General features: G+C 52.9%; 1 protein-coding gene across 2 annotated transcripts; it reads left to right on the forward strand.

The window, feature by feature from the left end:
- The first annotated feature begins 1,786 nt into the window (after positions 1-1,786).
- On the forward strand, positions 1,787-15,027 carry IFITM10 (interferon induced transmembrane protein 10). Of its 2 annotated transcripts, none has more exons than XM_081238877.1 (2): positions 1,787-2,153; positions 14,428-15,027. In XM_081238877.1, exons 1-2 carry the CDS (start codon positions 1,911-1,913, stop codon positions 14,575-14,577), a joined length of 393 nt encoding a protein of 130 aa, XP_081095003.1. In that variant the 5' UTR covers positions 1,787-1,910; the 3' UTR covers positions 14,578-15,027. The 2 variants fall into 2 exon arrangements, with proteins under 2 accessions (XP_081095003.1, XP_081095004.1); XM_081238878.1 differs by having other exon boundaries at positions 1,787-2,063.
- Positions 15,028-20,718: the final 5,691 nt, after the last annotated feature.

A 20,718-nucleotide genomic window follows, 5' to 3' on the forward strand; every position in this document is an offset into this window, starting at 1 on the left:
GGCACTCCGGTGGGGGCCTGGGGAGGTGCACCCTGCTCAGGGAGAGACTGCAGCTGGGGGCCCGGGGGCTGGGAGGGGCCAGAGACTCAAGGAAGACCGAGGCCCTGGAGGGGGCTTGGATCGGGTCTAGGGTCGTGCGGGGACAGGAGAGCAGACAGGGGCCGGGCTAGGCACGAGGACCCGCTTGGTGAGGACAGGCTGGAGGCACCTGGGCTCTGTGGGTGGAGGGGCTTGGGGAGGCTCAGACACCCACCGGGCCTGGGACTGCGGGTTGGGTGGAGGGCCAGGACTGAGGTGCGGACAGAGGCGGGGGGAGCAGGAAACTCAACAGGCGGCGAAGGGGCCGCGCCCAAGGGGAAGGGGCTCTGATACGGTCCTGGGAGCTGCGGGGGGAGCGGAGAGGGAGCACAGAAGGAGGAAGGGGCGCTCCCCTGGGGAGACAGATGCGAGGACTCAGCGAGGGGCTGGGGGCCCAGCAAGAGGGAGGGCGCAGGGGGCGGTGTCCGGGAGACGCGGGTGGCGCGGGCACCGGGGTCTGGCGCTGCAGCGGAACCCGTGCCTGGTCGGCTCTGCCACCCCGAGGGTCGCCGCTTCCGGCCGGCGCCCGCTGCCCCCACCCCGCGGGCGGGAGGGGGCGGGGAGGTGGCTGCGCCCGCCGCCGCCGCCAACGTGAGTCAGGCTTGGGCTGCAGCCGGCGGCCGGCCTGGCGCTGCGGAGGCAGCGCCGCCACCCCGCGCCCCTCCCCGCCGCCACCCCGCGCGCTTCCCGCGCCGAGGTCGGGCCGCTGGGACGCGGAGCGGCGGGACAGCCAGACACCCGCGGGACGGCGGAAGGACGCGCGGAGCGCGGCGCTGGGTCGGGCCAGGCCGCCGAGGAGTCGCCAGTAGGTGAGGGCGCGCCGTCCGGGCGGCTGCGGCAGACCCGGGTCAGGCTGGGGGCCTGCGGGGCCGCGGGGCCTCGGCTGCGGACCCCCGGGGCGGCGCGGGGCGCGGGAGCCTCGTCGGAGAGTGTTCGTTTCGCAGAGTGTCATTGTGCGTCCGTTCCCGGCACGGGGCGAGTGGCCCGCGGCGAGTGCGCGCTCTTGGGGTCCGGGCGCCGCTCGGGGCCGGGGTGTGCGGGGGCGATGCGCGCGGGTTCGGAGCCCCAGCGGCCGCCGTGTTCATCCTCGGGGGATCGTGTCGGGGCCTGTGTCGCGGTGTGTGTGAGTGTCACAGTGCGGGGTTGTTTACCTGGCGGCGTCTCCGAGCGCTCGGCGTGTGCCGGGGTCTGGGGAGCCGGGTGGCGGTGCTGGCGTTTGTGTCCGATGTGTCAGCGGGAGGCAGCGCGCAGGTGCTCCGGGGAGCTCTGCTTCTTCTGCCAAAGAGTGACTGAGGCTGTGTCATTGTGGGTCTGCGTGCCCTGTGTGTGCCGGGCTGTCTGGGGGTGCTGGTTGCTCTGTTTACTGCAAGAGTGTGCCAGTCGGGATGCTGGGGGGAGCGCTGCCGTTGTGTGTCAGTGGGTGACTGTGCGCAGATGGCGAAGTGAGGAAAAGCCCCCGACGTCCCTGCCAAGGCTGCTGTGAGGGCTTTGGCATCTGCGGCGGGTGGGGATTGTCCTGGGGGGCTCTTTATGGGGCCGCAGGGGAGACGCCGCAGGGTGCCAGGGTGGGCCCGATAGGGTGATCCGGACCCGGCTCATCCTTCGTCTCCCCCTCCCTGCAGGCCCAGGGCTCCAGCCAGTACCCAGCCACGCTGGGAGCCCCGGCCAGCACCACGGACGGCACCCAGGAAGCCCGAGTTCCCCTGGACGGGGCCTTCTGGATCCCGAGGCCCCCCGCAGGTTCGCCCAAGGGCTGCTTCGCCTGCGTGTCCAAGCCCCCCGCCCTGCAGGCTCCAGTGGCCCCCGGGCCTGAGCCCTCAGCCTCACCCCCCATGGCACCCACCCTGTTCCCCATGGAGTCCAAGAGCAGCAAGACAGACAGCGTGCGGGCCACCAGCGCCCCCCAGCCCTGCAAGCACCTAGCAGAGAAGAAGACCATGACGAACCCCACGACAGTCATCGAGGTCTACCCGGACACCACGGAGGTGAACGACTACTACCTGTGGTCCATCTTCAACTTCGTCTACCTCAATTTCTGCTGCCTGGGCTTCATCGCCCTGGCCTACTCCCTCAAAGTGAGCGGGGGTGGGGTGGGGATGGAGGAGCGGGGCAGGGGGGGCAGGAGAAGCGGGTGCTGGCTGCAGCACTCTGCCCCTCCCCCTCGCAGAGAAGCCCATGGGTGCAGCAGGTGCAGCGGAGCGGCTGAGGGATAGAAGGATGGTTGGGGACCCAGCGAGACACGGATGTCAGCCAGCTCGGGGCTGGCAGGGAGAGCCAGCCCATCCTGTCCTGAGCTGGGGAACCTTCCAGGGTGTCTTGTCAGGGCTCGGGGTCCTCAGGGCCAGAGTCTCTGCACAGCGAGTTTGGTCTGTGGGGTGGGGACCTGACACTCGGGGACGTGGGAATTAGGCCTGGGTGAAGCTGCCCCTAGGCATAGGGATGGAGCCAGCAGGGAGATGAAGAGGCCTTGGAATCCTTCCCCTGTTGACAGGAGGAGGGGTGACGTCACTGCTGGAGACCTTCTTGTCCAAGCCCCTTGCAGGGAACCTGATGCCAGGCAGGCACTCAGAGGGAGGCCGTGACAGACAGACGGGGGCGCTGACCCCCAGCCACTGCTCTGCGTCCCCTCACACACGGTTTCTAGATGGTCCGTCCCCGGGGGAGGCTGTGTGGGAGCCAGACCCCACGCCCTGAGTGTATACAGCTTCCAGAAGCCCCTCGCTGCTGCGAGAGGAGCTGGCTGGGACCAGAGCAGTGTCCCAGGCAGACAGGACCCCATCCCCCCGGGGTGGGGGCAAAGTGGAGAGAAATGGACTGAGATGGCAGCAGGGGAGCTGTGATTGACTCGCACTTGGGGTCGGGAGATCCATGCAGATGTGTAAGGACCCAGGAGCCTGGGGCTGCTGGAGCCCAACCAGCAGGAAGGGGGGGTGGACTCGCTCCCTTCCCACCACCCCGGAAGGGCCTGGCTCACGTCTCGCCAGATCATCACTTTTCCTGAGCCCTGATCTGAGTGTCCAAGGCCAGGCTCATTTCACTGATTGCAGCTGCCCAGCGGGGCGGGGGCCGAACACGGGGCGGGGGGTGGGGGTAGGGGGGAGGGGGAGGTGCTGGAGGCCGAGGAGGGGCTGGGCCCGAGAGGCTAGCCTGGGGGAAGGTGCTGGGACAGCTCTGCCTCTGTGCATCTCTGAGCACGGAGCCCCCTGCCCTGGCGTCACAGGCTCTGGCCACCTGGTCTTCTTGTCCTCCTGACTCATCACTGGCGTCACGATCACCCACCGCCTTCAAACCCAGGCCTGTGTACCCAGCCCTGGGCTCCACCACATGGACACTGTGTCCATTGAGTGTGCGTGAGTGTGGGCACGTGTGTGAGTGTGCACGTGTGCATGAGTGTGTTGCATTGTGTGCGTGTGTGCCTGCATATAAGTGTGAGCATGCATGTGTAAGTGTGTGTGTGTGCGTGAGTTGTGTAGGCCTGAGAGTGCATTTGTAGCTATGAGTGTGTGTGGGTGTGAGTGCACGTGTGTGTGCGAGCATGCATATAGGGGTGTGGGTGTGCATGTGTATAATTGTGTGTATTGTGTGTGCATGCATATAGGTGTCAGCATGCATGTGTGTGTAATTGTGTGGGAGTGTGAATGCATAGGTGTGCATATGTGTGTTGCACGTGTGTGCACGAGCATATGCCTGCATATAGGTGCGAGAATGCATTGTGGATGTGTGTGCATGAGTATGTGGATGTGAGTGTACATGTGTGTAATTGTGTGTATTGTGTGTGCGTGCAGGGCTCCCTGGGAACTGGGGGTGAAGCCCCCAGGCCAGCCTCACCTCTGCCTCCCTGGGCCCTCTTGCCTGGCCCCACGAGTAGCCTGTGGACCTGGGTCCGGCTGCGTGTGCTGCCGTGGGCAGCTGGCTGGCACAGGGCAGGCCCATCTGCTGCGGGTTGTAGGTAGGTCACAGATTTCTGAATGGTTCAGGATCCGCTCTGCAGTGCGGGGTGGGAGTTGGTGCTTCTAGAGACAGAAGGGGGTTCACTGTGCCTGCAGCCCAGCTGCTCCCTCACGTACGTCCTGGGCATCAGCGAGGGCAGAAAGGCTTGGGGCTTCCCTGGGAGGGGCGAGCAAGGTGAGCTGCCTCTGTCCCGGGCAGAGGGGAGGACAGACATGGCTGGCACAGGCTCCCACGCCTGGGAATTCGTCCATCTGTCCTTCCAGCTGTACGTCTCCTGGGCTGCTGCACCCTACATCGTTTGCAGCCCATCCTGGGCACTTCCAAGGGCACCTGATGGCCTTGGGGTCAGGAGGCCTTGGCTAATTCCCCGCGTGGCCTCTTAAAAGCAGTGATCTCGCTTCACTGAGCCCATTTCCTCATCCGTTCACAAAACACAGCAAAACAAAACAACATTCAAATAAGCACAGGAGCAGGGCGGAGGCTGGCCTTCGGTGGGTGAGAAAGAAGGGCTGTGTCCCTAGCTGTCCCCGTCTGTCCCCGCACGCCCCGCCCCCAGGGGCACGTTCAGTGCAGATCGGGGCCTCGTGGGCTTGGCCTGGTGTCTGCGGATGGCACAGACACAGAAGGCCAGTTCTCCATCTGTGCAGTCTGCCGGAGCTGCTCACCATGCCCCCCGGCTCCCCTTTCCCGGTCTGGAGAAGTCCAGCCTCCTCATCTTGGCATTCAAGGCCCTGCATGACCCACTTTTAACCCCTTCCCTAAGCTCACCAAATGCCCTGGCCCCTTCCGTTCCGGGAGCTCCCTGGGTGCGCCGGGCTGCCCCCAGCCTGAGGCCTTTGTGAGGCCCGGGGTGCCCCCACCCCCAAAGGCTCTGCTGCCTCCCTCTGGCCGAACCTTTCTCCCCATCAGAGAGCCCCCGCCCTGATCACAGCTGCCCACCCCTGACCCAAGGCAGGGCTGACCAAGTTGGGGGGCAAAGGCTGCTGGAGGAATGGGAGGGTGGACAGAGGGCGCATGGGAAGATGAATACGCACCAAACGGTTCAGGACAAGAACGCTTCACTCCCAGCTTGGGCGTGAGGTTGGGGTCAGCCCCGGACACCGCTGGGGGAGGTAGCATTTTCCCTGGGCCTTGAAGGGTGGGTGAGGGGACAGGAGTTCATAAACTAAGACACAAGGGTCGGGCAGTCGGGAACAGCAGGGCTCCATCCTCTGTGGGGAGCAGCAGATGGTCCAGGAAAGGCAGACTGAGGCCGTGCAGTGAAAGACTTGGAATTCCATGGGAAGGGTATGGGGGACATGGAAGGGAAAGGTGGTCGGGGCTGTGAACTCTGCAGGCAGGGTGGAGGGAGGGGACGAGACAAGCCCAGAGGCAGGGAGGAGTGAGGGTCCGGTGTGGTGGTCCAGGCGAGAGGGCACGTGGCTTGAACCAGGGCAGGGATGGTGGCAGAGAGGAGCAGCAGATTGCAGTGAGGACACAGGCTGTGAGACTTCTCGGTGACGGGGCAGAAAGAATAGATGAGGGGGAAGGATGCAGTGTCTGCTTCTGTATATGCATACTTGCCCACTCCCTCCTTTCTGAATATCATCCATCCCTCCATTCATACATATGTGCCTACATCTATCCATACATCCATCATCCATCCACCCACCCACCCACCCATCCATCCATCCATCCATCCATCCATCCACCCACCCATCCACTCATCCACTCATCCTCCTATCCATCCATCCATCCACCCACCCACCCACCCATCCACTCATCCACTCATCCTCCTATCCATCCATCCATCCACCCACCCACCCACCCACCCACCCATCCACTCATCCTCACATCCATCCATCGATCCACCCATCCTTTCATCTATCCATCTGTGCTCACTCTATCCATTGATTTCATTCATCCATCCACCTACGTGCTAACACACCCATTTCCTCACCATGAATCTATTCATACTTTCACCTATTTTCCATTCATTTATTCACTTAACTTTTCTCCCACCCTCACTCCTGATCCCCCTTACTTTCTCAGTTCATCCCAGAATAGTGTCCATCAATACACCAAGTCATTCATCCATACCCAACACATCCACCTACCCATTCGTCTTTCCACCCTCCCACGGGTCTTTTTATATATATCTTCTTCCTCCCTTCTTCCCTTCTCCCCTCTTCTTCCAATTATTTCCTCTCCAATGGTTCATCCATCTAACTACCCACCTACTCTGTTTATCCATTCTTCTATCTTCTCTCCCTCCTACCCACCTCTTCCACCTTCTGTGTATACCGCATAGCCATACACCCAGTGTTCATGGTGGCTCTGGTTTACAGCATAGGTTTGAGTCCTGGGACCTTAAGTTGGTATTACATCTATCCGTGCCTTATTTTCCTCCTCGTAAAAATGGGGTTGTGACTACCTCAGAGTGTTGTTGAGGGGATTAGCTGAGTTAATGCCATGTAAAGCCGTTAGCATAGCGCCGTACCCATAGTCCCTTCTTTTATTATTTTTACGGTTCTTTCCTACATCCATCCTCCATGTCCATTCTTACCTCCCGTTACTTCTCCCCATTCCCCTGCCCTGTGTATGATTTTACCCAGTCATCTGTCCATCAATACACATATCCACCAACTTTATTTAAACATCCATCCTTTTCCCGTTGTACATCTCTCTAACCATCTTCCCACCTTCTATTTCCCGTTCCCTCCTTCTTTCTTCCCTTACTCACTTTAATTACCCATCCATCAGTTTATTAATCTAGTGATTCATGAAAATAATTCATCTCCCCTCTCTTCTTCTCAACTTTCTCATTCTTTTTCTCATTTACCCCACTGTCTAACTCCTACTCCATGTACCCCATATACCCTGTTTCCTCCTTGTATCCACTCATTATTCCTCCTTCCATCACTTTTACCCGTCAATGTACATTACTAATTAGTTCATCCAAGCATCCATCCATCCATCCATACGTACACATCCTCACCTTTCCTTTTCCCTTTTTTCTTTTCTTCTACCCATTTGCTCACCCCACACATTCTTCTAGCGTCCTATTCCTCTATCCACACTCTGTAACCCAGTGCCTTCAGCTATCCCCTCCCACACACCTATCCACTGAATCCATCCATCCATCTCTTTCTATCTAGTTTACCCACACACTCCTGTGGATTTGTTTAATCTCCTCTTTTCTTCCCTCCTGTCTTTCCTCACCCACATCCATCCATCAGTTTCCCCTCCATCTGTATATTCATTGTCTACCCTCACTTTGGTTATCATGCCTGTCGCCTCTTCCTCTCCCTCCATCCCTCCCTTGTATATAACCATCATATCTACTCATTAAACTCTCTAGTCAGTGACCTAGTCTTCAGTTCATTCAAACTTCCCAACATCCTTCCACTCTTCACGCATTTGTCTCACACGCAATAAATAATTGTCTAATGCCTAGTAAGTGACAAGCAACACACGGCCCCTGCCCATGAGGTGCTTACATTTTGGTGGGGTGTCAGACAATCATAAAAGTAACACTTATGCATGTCAGAGGGTGATGTCAGCTCTGAAGAGTACATAAAGCATGGTGAGGGAGATGTGGGGTGCTCTTTTATATAGAGGCAAGGAAGGCCTCTTTGTTGAGATGCTATTTGAGTGTAAAGCTGAATTAATTCATGCAATAGCCATAAATGCATCTTTCTGAGAAAGCGTATTCCAGGAAAAGGGATCAGATATTGCAAAAGCCCTGAGGCAAAGTCAGGTTGAGGAACCAATGTGGCTAGAATGGGGGTGAGCATAGGAGATGGGTCCAGAGAGGTGGTGGAGGGGCCAGATCACGTACATCTTGTCTGCCACAGTTAGAGTTTTGTTTTGCTTTAAGTGAAATCTCTGATGAATGTTAAATGAAGAGTCAATATTATGTGACTTACTTTTTTTCTTCTTTTTCTTGGCCATGCCATGCGGCCTGCGGGATCTTAGTTCCCCAACCAGGGGTTGAACACACGCCCCCTGCAGTGGAAGCGTGGAGTCCTAACCATTGGACCTCCAGGGAAGTCCCTATGTGACTTACATTTTAAAAGATCGCTCTTGCTACCAGTGAAGAATAGACTATAAAGATGCAAGGGGTTGGGGAGCTGGGAGACCAAACTGAAAGCGGTTCACTGAGTCAAGTCTTGGTTCAGAGGGTGGGAGTGGAGAATTAAAACTGGTCCTATATTTTGAAAGAAAAGTCAACAGAGTATCCTGATGGATTGGACATAAGGTGAGGGAAAATAGAGAAGATCCAAAGATTACTCCAAGGATACTCATCTGAGCAGTTGAAAGAAGGGAGGTGCCATTTATAGATGAGGAAGGAGGCTGTAGGAGGGGCGGGTTTGTGAGGAAAAGACCCTCCCTCACCTTGTCCACCCACCAATGCATGCACTCATGGTTCCACCCTTTCAGCTACCTACCCATCCACTTTGTCTCCAAAAATTCATCTGTTCATCTTCTTTCCTTCCGGAATTTCACTTCCATACTGTCAGCCATCCCTATATTCACTCTTTCACTTATTTACTAAATTCATGTTTCTACTCGTTTCATCATCTGTCTTTTTTTTCTTCCTTTCCTTCCACTGTTTATCCACCAACCGCATCCATTAGTCTGCTCATTTATCCATCCACCCAGCCCTCCATCTAGTCTCTTTTTCTTCCCTGGATTCATCTGTTTCCCCCCCTTACTCATTCATAGTAATAGCGATAGTAACAACAAGCCAGCAGATAACAATAACCAAAAAACAACAACAATTAATTATTGAGCTCTTAATTAATTAATTATTGAGTATATTCTAGGCACCTTTCTAAGAACTTCTAATTATTTAATTAGATGTAGCATTTTATTTAATGATAACAAAACCCTATGAATAAGTGCAATTAATATCCTTGTTTTACAGATGAGGAAACGGAGGCACAGTGATACAAAGTAACTGCCTTGAGGCCACCATCAAGTTCCTTTCTCACACCGTTTTTGAATCACTACACTCTTCTTCCTGTAGTCATCACCCTTCTGTCTATTCATCCTTTCATCTCTTCCTCTCTCTGTCCATCTTCCTGCACTTTCTATCCATCTCTTGGTTTATTCATTCGTCCACCCAACCATACAGCCTTCCTTTGTACTATTCTCCACTCTTCTATCTACCAACTCCTTCTATCGATATAGTTAATCAATGATTCATTAAAACTTCTATTCATCAGCCCTTCTTCTCTCTTTCCTTTCTCCTTCTCACAACCATGTATCTACCCACCCACCATCCAGCCAATCATCCGTCAACCATCAATACATTTCCATCTCTCCATCTTTTCCTTTCATTTATTCCTGCTTCCCCTCCATTCACCTCTAAATTAAGTTGTCCATTCATCCATTTATATATTATCCCTGCCTTTCTTTCCTCTACCCCGTTCTTCCAATTATTTATTATATCCATTCGTGTAATCAGGTGCTGAGCTGGTATCAATTCATCTATACACCCATCGACCATCCTCCCTCCCTTTCCTTCACACGCTGTCAATCTATCATCCCATGAAGATACACATTCATAAAAGAACTGTCCATCCATGTATCCATCTGCACATCCTCCCATTTTTCTTCCTTTCCTTTCTTTGACTGACTCACCCAACTATCCAACCATCAGTCTGTTCACTCACCTGCCTTCCTCCTTTTCCTTTTTTTCCGCCCAACATCACCCATCCACCTCTTCACCCACCTTCTCTGCATCCCTTTATCCATTCCATTCCTCCATGTTTATTCCTCCTCCTTTCACGTCATTTCACCCACCCACCATCCTTTCCTTCCCTTTGCCTTCCTTTTGCTTTTTAGACTGCTCTTCTCGGCCTCCTTTCCTGGATGCTCTTGCTTCCCAGATCTTTTAACGTTGGGATGCTCTGGGGCTCAGTCCCTGGTCCTCTTCATCTCTTGTCTACACTCTCGCCCTTGGTGCTCTCACCCAGCCTCATGGCTCTAAGGAGCATCTTTATGCTCATGCTCCTCCAATTTGTGTCTCTGCCCTAGACCTCATCCATGAACTCTAGACTCATATAAAACCTACCTGCTCAAAATGTCCAGCTCTATGTTTAGAAGACATTTCTAGCGAAACATGTCAGAAATCAAACTACTGAACCACGCACAAACTTACTCCTCCTGGAGTCGCCTACAGCTCCCTTATTTCAGTAGATCAAATCAAAGAGCCTGGAAATCATCTCAAATTCCTTTCTTTTTTTATCACACTCCACATCCGATCCCAGTAAATACTGTCAGCTGTGTCTTCAAAATAGATCCAGAAAAAGGTCAGTTCTTACCACCTTCACAACCACTGCCCTGACGCAACCCACCCTGACCACTCACCTGGACTGTCAGCCTCTTCTCTGCTTTGTCCAGCCTCTGCCCCTGCAACCTGTTCTCTACACAGCATCCAGAATTACCAGGTGAAAACACGCCAGAGCCTGCCGTTGTTTCTTCTGCTAAAAAGCACCTACAAAGTCCCACGCAACCTGCTTCTTGACAATTTCCTCTCTGACCATAAGTCTCACTCCCCTTCCCCTCTGGGTTCTGCTCTCCCCACACTGGCCTCTGGTTATTCCTCAGAGCACAGGTTCATCCCCACCTCAGAGCTTCGTGCTCTGAGACGTGCTTTCCCTGCAGATAAACATATGACCGAGTCTGTCACACTCTTCCGGGCTTTACTCACATGTCCATACTCCATGTGCTCCTTCCTGAGCACCCAGCTAGAATCATACCTCCCACAATGCTCTCCGCTCCCTGGCCTCCTCAGTTTTCTTTTTTTTTTTTTTTCGGTACACGGGCCTCTCACTGTTGTGGCCTCTCCCGTTGCGGAGCACAGGCTCTGGACGCGCAGGCTCAGCGGCCATGGCTCACGGGCCCAGCTGCCCCGTGGCATGTGGGATCCTCCCGGACCAGGGCACGAACCCGCGTCCCCTGCATCAGCAGGTGGACTCTCAATCACTGCACCACCAGGGAAGCCCCTCAGTTTTCTTTTTAGCACATTTAACACACTATTTATTTTACTTATTTATTGTGCTTACTTTCCATGTCCTCTCCCTTAAATGTGTCCTTAAATGTAAGCTCCATGAGGACAGGGGACTTTGTTTTTTTCCCTGCTATACACTTGGGACCTAGAAGAGCAACTACACAGAGCAGGCACTGAATATTGCTTGATTGAGTTAATGAACTTATTCACCTACCCTGCATTGGTCTATACTATAATCTACCCAACAGCCCTCCCTCCTGTCCATTTATCTACCCATCCCATTCACCCAACACACATTCATATATCCATCTATCCTCCATTCCATCCATTTGACACAATTTTATACATCCCTATATGCACCTTTCCCACCACTTCAGTGCACATTCACACATCCATCTTATCTGCCTATCCCAACAATTCAGCATTTATTTCTAAACCCATCTAGCCGCCTGTCCTACCCGTCCAACATATACTCATGTATCCATCTATCCACCTGTCCAGATTATCCAGCGTATATTCATAAATTCATCTACCAGCCTGTCCCGCCCATCCAGTATACCTTCCTATAACCACCTAGGTACCTGTTCCCATCATGCAATGTAATTTCGTATATCCATCTGTCTACCTGTCCTGCCCACCTGGCATAGCTTTATGTGTCCATCTAGCCTGTTCCATCCATTCAGCACCCATTCTCAGACATTGATCTACTTGCCTGTCCTACCTGTTGAGCACGTTTCATGTATCCATCTGTGTACCAGTCCTTCGCTTCTGGCAAACATCCGTGTATCCATCCAACCATCCCTTACATCCAGCATCCATTCCTATGTCCGTTTCTCTGTGTGTCCCATGCATCCAGCATGGGATGTTCATATCTCCCTCCTCATCATCCACCTGCCTTCCCATCATCAAATCACCTGTCCAGTTCTCCTCTTCCCTGATCTCCTTTACAAATGAATGGATGGGTTACTCAGCCATCCACTTTCAACATCCATCTCTATCATTCCTTTCCTCATTCCAATATCCAACAAGGAAGTCATGACCAATTTTTATTTTTAAATAAATCAGCCTTGTTTCAACATGAGGGGAAAAAGCTCAATGAATATAATTTACTAGTTAATGAATTAGAGAAAAAATATGTTTATCTCATGGGGATTTTTAAAAATACAGCAATCTACCTCTAATAATACAATGAACATCATTCTTAAGTCATGAGCTTTACAATTAAGACTGAGAGTAGGCTGCCTGTTACATCATTGCTAGTCAGCATCGTTCTAAAGCCTTTGCTTCCATTATATAAGAGCTTGCTTTGGACCAGACACTATGCTACTACTTTGTGTCCACCAACTCATTAATTCCTTTCAACAACCCTATGCTGTGGGTACTATTGTTATCTTCCTGTTACAGATGAGAATATTTGCTAAGATTATGCAGTGATTGGCAAAACTGGGATTCAAATCCAGGCATCTGTACTCTTAACCACTGTGCTACAGAGTCTAAGAATGAAGACTTGAAGGAAGAAATAGAACTGTTATTTACAGTAGATATGATTCATTACATAGAAAACTTGGCCTGTTATCATAATTAATATGATAGTTTAGCTGGATACAAAATCAATCTCTAGAAGTTGAACTTTTATACACCAGCAAAAATCAGTTAGCAGTGTAATCTTAGACATCACTTACAATATAATGACAACCAAAATAAACAGACTAAGTCTAACAAAAGATATAATAGCTCTTTCTTCTGGAGAGAATTATAAAATTTTATTTTAATGAGGACACCAAATAAGACCTAAATAAGTGGGTGATACATCATGTTCTCACAGTGGAAGATAAAAGTCAGTGAAGATGTGGGCTGTCTCCAAAACCACTAGAATACAAGTTCCACGAGGGCATAGACTTTCTTCTTTTCTCCTTCCCTTCCCTACTTCCTCAAGGCCAGCTTCTTTTCCTCCCTCTACGTCTACATTCTATACAATCTGCCTTAAGTCACCCAAGCTTCCGCGCCTTCCCCAGTCTCTCCAACTTGTCCCCCAGCTCCACTCCACTCCATCTCCTCCTTCCCTTCCTCACCCCCTCCATCCACTGCCAGACAGTCACCTCTGTCTTCTTTCTTCTCCCCTCTCCCTCTGTTCCTTCCACCACTCGCCTCCTCCATCCATCCACCCAGCCACACTCCCACCGCATCTGTGTCCCCACCGCGTTAACTACCCATCTATTCTCCCGTCCATCTGCGTAACCCACCCTCAGGGCAGCCAGACATCAGTGTTCTCTATCTGCCCAACCCAGCCCCCTGCCTTTTGTCCATACATCATCCATCTATACATGCATTTATCCACCAATCTGCTGATGCAGAGACTTTCTCTCCCTGCCTCTCTCATCTCTCCGCTTCCTCCTCCTCCTCCTCCTCCTAGGCTTTGCTTTCTGCTTGCAGCATGCTCAGACCTGCACTTCTCTGGACTCTGTGGAAGGAGAGGGGACGGAGGAGAGAGGACTCCTCAGACCTAGCCTGGATGAGGGGACATGCTCCCCAGGGACACCTCTTCACAGCCAGAGGATCTTGGAAATTGGTCCACCACTGTCCAGCATCTCCCCAGGACTTACTGGGCTCCAACCGCTCCCTTCACTTTAATATCCCATTGCAGGGACCCCAGGGCTGCCTCCTGTCCAAGCATAGTGTGTATTCTCAGGGAATCCCAGTTAATTTTAAATGAGGTGGGACCAATCAGATTAGGACACACATGTATTGCCCCATCGTCCAATCACGTAACTCTCTCTGAGACCGGCTTCCTCTTTTATTTTATTTATTTATTTTCCCAGCTTTATTGAGATATAATCAACCTACAACATTGTATATGCTTAAGGTGTACCATGAAATGATTTCCACAATGGGATTAGTTACTATCATCTTACATAATTATCTTTTTTTTTTTTTTTGGTGGTAAGAACACTGAAGATCCACTCTTAGCAACTTTCAAGTATATAGTACAGTGTTAACAATCCATTTTATTTTATATAGTTTTAGATTTATAGAAAAGTTGCAAAAAAAAAAAGAGCTACAAAGAATTTCTATATACCCTTCACCCAGACATCCCAATGTTAACAGTTTACCATATTCACCTTTTCTTCTTTCTCTCTATAAATACATATTTATTTTGTAAATTGTTTGAAAGTAAGTTTCTGACCGGATGCTCCATAATCCAGGGCACGTTTCCACCCAGCAAGGACATCGTTGTGCAGCAGCCCCACACGGTTGTTAGGAATCAGGAATTGGCAACTGACACTGCCTTGGGGCTACACTATCACGGGCCCTCTGTCCTCATGCCCTCCCGCCTGGCCCCTGCCTGTGTCCACCCCTCGGCGCCGGCTGCTGGTCTCACCTCCTCCTTCTGGCTTCAGGTTCGGGACAAGAAACTTCTCAACGACCTGAACGGAGCAGTGGAGGACGCCAAGACCGCTCGGCTGTTCAACATCACCAGCTCTGCCCTGGCGGCCTCCTGCATCATCCTCGTCTTCATCTTCCTGCGGTACCCGCTCACCGACTACTGAGGCCCCAACAGGCACCACCAGCCTGGAGATGAAGCTCTGAGATGGGTTCATTTTTGTGGCTGACGAAAGCTGGATGCCCTGCGGTGGGGGCGGAGCTGGAGGCCCCCTGAAGCTGGGAACCCGGCAGTGAGGCAAGGGGACAGTGAGCTTCGTGCCAGCCCACCCTCTCTGCCTCCTGGCCCTCCGCCTGTTTCTGGGGGGCCCGTGGGTTTCTTCCTGTGCTGCTGCACCTTGGCTTCCAGTGGCTGCCCTCCCTACCTGCCTGTGCCCCCGCCCAGGCTCCTGGGACCCCTCAGACCTGACACCCAGCAAGAAGGGCTTTTGTGGGAGCTTCCCAGGATCAGGTGGCTGCCAGCATCTGGGGACTGACTCTCTCCTCCCTGACGCCACCTCCTCCAAGCTGTGACCCTGCTCAGAGATCTTGTATCTGTGAACTTCCAATAAAATACCTGCCCAGCTCTGGCACAGCCTCCTGTCCCCCGCTTGGGCAGGGCTCAGGGTGGAGGGCGTGCGGGGGGCAGGATTTGGAGGCTTTGGGAACCCCATTCAGTCACTGCCTGGGGGTCCTGGGCCCCGAGTGCTGCATCCAGCTGACTTTTCCAGGGGAAGTTTGCTCCATAATCCAGGTGGTCTTCTGTTCACTGTGCAATACAGGACTGAGGGGGCTTTTGGTGGAGTGTGCTCCTAATACGAGTCCCCACGAGGGTCAGGCAGCCTCCTTGGAGAGGAGGGAAGGGGCGCGGGCACCAGGAGGGAGCCCCAGGCAGCTATGGCAGTGCCCTGGCCAATCCCAGTCCATCTTGGGGACCTGGGACCTGGGCAGCTTCCTCCGTTTCCTCATCCACGAAGTAGGGGATGTGGTTTTCCCATTTCTCAGGGGTGCCATGAAGATCACCAGAGGGGAACATGAGGCATCAGCTGGAGGTTGCTGTTTCAGGATCTAGATCAGTGCAGGCGGCATGTGCCGGGAACTAAGGCAGCGATGCTCCTACAGACGTGGGCTCTGCTCACAGCCCAGCAGGGTACGTCAGCCTCTGAGAGCAAGTCTGAAGAGTCCTAGGACAGGAGATGCGCAGGCCCCGTGGGACGTGATGGAGGAGGCCCGATTCAGCCCAGGAGCTGCAGAGAGGGCCGCAGGTGGAGGAACCCCAGAGCCAGCCGAGGCCTCACCGTGAGGGATGCAGCTGGTCTAGGAAGCAGAGGAGGTTGTGTGCAGACAGACCTCTTCCATCGCTGGGGCAATGGTTGTGGTCATATGGATGTGGGGTCAGGAGTTGGGGGCTCCCCTCGGACCTCCTGGGAGAGAGAGGCCCTCCCCGTGGAGTCCTTTGGGAAGGCAAATCTTCGGGATGGGCCGTGGGTCTCTGGAGAGGTGTGGGCCAGCTGGGTTGAGTGGCTGCCCATCTAATGGCACAAGTCGTGGGCTCAGTGGCCTTCTCACGCAGTGCCCAGCCGCACAGACTAGAGAGAGGGAGCCCCCATGTAGGGGGCTGTGAGGGGTGCCCAGGAGGTGGGTGTTGGAACAGGACACAGGCTGGTGTTTTGTTGGGGAGGACAGGAGGAGGCTGAGGGGCTCAGGGACTAGAATCCTGGTGGGTCCACTGCCGGGAGGGATGGGGACTCAAAGCGGAGGGCGGGGCACAGGAGCAGCGGTTCTGAGTGTTACGACCTCTGGGCCTGGAGAAGCATTTCCCAGGTGAGAATGTCAAGAACCTGGGAGTTGGCTGCACCCCCGTGGATACGGCCCAGGGGTCGGAGTGGAGACTCGAGCTGGGTCTGGGAGCTTCAAGCAAAGCGGGTGCAGCCTGGGTGGATGGGGGCAGAGATGGGGTGAGTGAGCGGGACTCCAGCTCAGGCCTCAGCCGACACCTGCAAAGGAGAGGCAGGAGTGCTGGGGCCCCAGGACGGGGGGAGAAGCCAGGGACACAGTGTTGCTGACCCCTGGCCCTGGGCAGTGGTGGATGGGGGTAGAACGGGCAGTCAGGGGCCCTGCAAGGTCGTACGGAGTTGAATTGCGGCCACCCCTTGGAGGGGAGCAGCCAGCCTTCCAGGTGGCCTCCATGGAGGGCTGGAGCCGGGAGGGCAGTTGGCGGTGGGGCTGAGCAACCGGACACGATGACAGACCACTGCATCTCAGTCATGGGCGCTCTCAACACTTCCGCGGTCAGGCCCAGGTAGGCGCCCACCACAGCCCATGGGTCCCTGAAGGAGCCGGCAATAGGTCGAGGAGTGATGGGAGGGGCTGCGGCCAGCCGTGGGAGAGAGTCCCTGCCCCGCCCCCCAACGGGCTCCCCAGGCACCTGCGGGACACGGGAACCGCTGTTCGTGAGGTCAGCCTGGGCCACCCTGGGCCACCCTGGCGTCCTAGCGCTCTATGGTGCCTGGCGGGGTTGCTAAAAGTGGAGGGGAAATGTTTCCTTTGCTCATCCTCCTTCCACCTTCGATGCCCGCGGCTGCCTGGCTGCCGGAGACGTGTCCCAGGAGGAAGGGCATCCACATTAAGTCCGCCTCCGCCAGCTTCTCCCCGGCGGTGCCCGTGCAGCGGAGGCGTCGGGCTCCTGTTGGAGAAACTGCACAGTCGCACTGCAGCCAGCAAAGGCTCACGGCTGCTCGTATCCGGTCCTGGGCAGCGTGGAGCACGCGGCCACCCCAGAAGTGCCGGCCTCGCACCGTCAGGCTCCGGAGAAGGGCGGGCATCCCCGGCACCACGACCGTGGTGGGTCAGGTGGACCCCTCGCCCTCACAGGCAGCAGGCGGCACGGGCTGTGCCTTGGTCTCTGGCTTCCAGGCCTGTGTCTTTGCCTCTCTGGTCTCTTCCCTGACCTTCCTTCCGGGCCTGTGCCCCCTGCACTCTCCCCTCCCCATTTTTATTTGGTTTTCAGTTTTCAGTAAATAATAAATACGTACGGATGAATCGTCCTCTCTCACTCTCTTCCCGTCCCTCCTGGACGTGCCCCCTAGTTTTCTGCATCTTTGGGGGCATCCGGTGACGTTCCCTGCCCTCCCCTCTCCCTCGTGCTGCCCTGGCTGGCCTGGCCACTGTCCTTGTGACCCCCCAGCCCAGAGTCCAATCTAAAAGGATCGGGACCAAGTTGCTGAATGGGGAGCGGGTCTAAAGGGTGAGACTGGCCGTGTGTGCGAGTGTGCACATGTGGGCACGTTTGCATGTGTGAGTGTGCCTCTGCCTGCAGGCATGTGTGTGTTGGGGTGGGGTGCCGCTGTGCAGCTAGCCCAGCCCCTTGCCTTGACCACAGCAGCCCAGAATTCCCCAGGGCCCATCCACTTGCAAAGCCACTGCTGCTCCAGCCTGACTCTGCAGACTTTGGAAAAACCCACAGAATATTCTTCCTCAATCGTGGGCTCTCATCTCCCCCGCAGGGGTGCAGAGCTCAGGGTGTCGCCCGAGTGCTCCCCCTCCCACAGAGTAGTGACCACCGGCTCCGATGGGAGCACGAGGGGAGGAGCAAGTCCCTGACTGCCACAAACCCCAAGCCCACGAGGCTTGGTCCTCTGCACATGACCTGTGGTTGGGAGGACAGCGGGGACAGGTATGGGGGGGTTTTCTGAGTCAGAAGAGGCACAGCATCCCCTCCCCCCCCTGCCACCTAATGCCACCTGATGAGGCTGGGACCCCTAAGGGGAGTCTCAAGGCTGATTTCCAGGACAGAAAGACGTGCTCCTGAGAGGGCTGCCAGAGGGGCGTGGAGAAAAGAAGATGGAATCAATTAGGCCACAAATTCAAGACCACTGAAGCCCAAATACTGACAAGTCTCCACACATCACAGTAGGGGTAGCAAATCAATAAAATAAGACATGAAAAAGGAAAAGTTATAACCGACACCACAGAAATACAAAACATCATAAGAGACAGCTAAGAGGAACTATATGCCAGTAAAATGGACAACCTGAAAGAAATGGACAAATTCTTAGGTACAATCTCCCAAGACTGAACCAGGAATAAACAGAAAATATGAACAGACCAATCACAAGTACTGAATGGAATCCGTGATTTAAAAACTCCCAACAAACAAAAGTCTAGCACCTGATAGCTTCACAGGCAAATTCTATCAAACATTTAGAGAAGAGTTAACACCTATCCTTCTGAAACTACTCCAAAAAAATTGCAAAGGAAGTAACATTCCCAAACTCATTCTATGAGGCAACCATCACCCTGATACCAAAACCAGACAAAGAGATCACACAAAAAAAGAGAAAATTACAGGCCAATATCACTGATTAACATAGATACAAAAAAATCCTCAACAAAATATTAGCAAACTGAATTCAACAATAAGTAAAAGGATCATACACCATAATCAGGTGGGATTTATCCCACGGATGCAAGGATTTTTCAATATCCTCAAATCAATCAATGTGATACACCACATTAACAGAGTGAAGGATAAAAATCACATGATCACCTCAGTAGATGCAGGAAAGGCTTTTGACAAAATTCAACATTCATTTATAATAAAAACTCTCCACAGGGCCTCCCTGGTGGCGCAGTGGTTGAGAGTCCGCCTGCCGATGCAGGGGATACGGGTTCGTGCCCCGGTCCGGGAGGATCCCATATGCCGTGGAGCGGCTGGGCCCGTGGGCCATGGCCGCTGGGCCTGCGCGTCCGGAGCCTGTGCTCCGCAGCGGGAGAGGCCACAACAGTGAGAGGCCCGCATACCGCAAAAAAAAAAAAAAAAAAAAAAAAAAAAAAACTCTCCACAGAGTAGGTATAGAGGGACCATACCTCAACATGATAAAGGTCATATATGACAAGACCATAGCTAACATCTTATTCAATAGTGAAAAGCTGAAAGCCTTCCCTCTAAGATCAGGAACAAGACAAAGATGCCCACTCTCACCACTTTTATTCAACATAGTATTGGAAGACTTAGACACAGCAATCAGACAAGAAAAATAAAGGAGTCCAAGTTGGAAAGGAAGAAGTAAAACTGTCATTGTCTGCAGATGACATGATGCTATACAGAGAAAATCCTAAAGATGCTGCCAGAAAACCGCTAGAGCTCATCAGTGAATTCAGTAAAGTTGCAGGTACAAAATTAATATACAGAAATCTGTGGCATTTCTATACACTAACAATGAAAGATCAGAAAGAGAAATTAAGGGAATAATTTGCTTTTGTTTCCCTTGCCTGAGGAGATAGATCCAAAAAAATATTGCTATGATTTATGTCAAAGAATGTTCTGCCTTGTAATTTACTATCATCACGTCAAAAAGAATAAAATACCTAGGAATAAACCTACCTAAGGAGGTAAAAGACCTGTACTCAGAAAACTATAAGACACTGAAGGCAGAAATTGAATATTACACAAATAGATGGAAAGATATGCCATGCTCATAAATTGTAAGAATTAATACAGTTAAAATGACCAGGGCTTCCCTGGTGGCGCAGTGGTTGAGAGTCCGCCTGCCGATGCAGGGGACACGGGTTTGTGCCCCGATCCCGGAAGATCCCACATGCCGCGGAGTGGCTGGGCCCGCGAGCCATGGCCGCGGAGCCTGTGTGTCCGGAGCCTGTGCTCCGCAACGGGAGAGGCCACAGCAGTGAGAGGCCCGCATACAGCACAAAAAAAAAAAAAAAAAAAAAAAAAAATGACCATACTACCCAAGGCAATCTACAGATTCAATACAGTGGCATTTTTCACAGAACTAGAACAAATAATTTTAAAATTTGTATGGAAACACAAAAGACTCTGAATAGCCAAAACAATCTTGAGAAAGAACAGAGCTGGAGGAATCACACTCCCTGACTTCAGACTATAGTACAAAGCTATAGTCATCAAAACAATGTGGTAATGACACAAAAATCAATGGAACAGAATAAAGAGCACCAAAATAAACCTACACTTGCATAGTCAATTAATCTATGACAAAGGAGGCAAGAATATACAATGGAGAAAAGATAGTCTCTTCAATAAGTGGTGTTGGGAAAACTGGACAGCTTCATGTAAAAGAATGAAATTAGAACATTTTCTCACACCATATACAAAAATACATTCAAAATGGATTAAGTACCTAAATGTAAGACCAGAAACCATAAAACACCTAGAAGAAAACATAGGCAGAACACTCTTTTGTATGGCGTTATATATAATGGAATTTTACTCAGCCATAAAAAAGAATGAA

Source organism: Mesoplodon bidens (assembly GCF_964165515.1).
Source record: "Mesoplodon bidens genome assembly, chromosome: 7".
In the NCBI taxonomy this organism is placed as follows: domain Eukaryota; kingdom Metazoa; phylum Chordata; class Mammalia; order Artiodactyla; family Ziphiidae; genus Mesoplodon; species Mesoplodon bidens.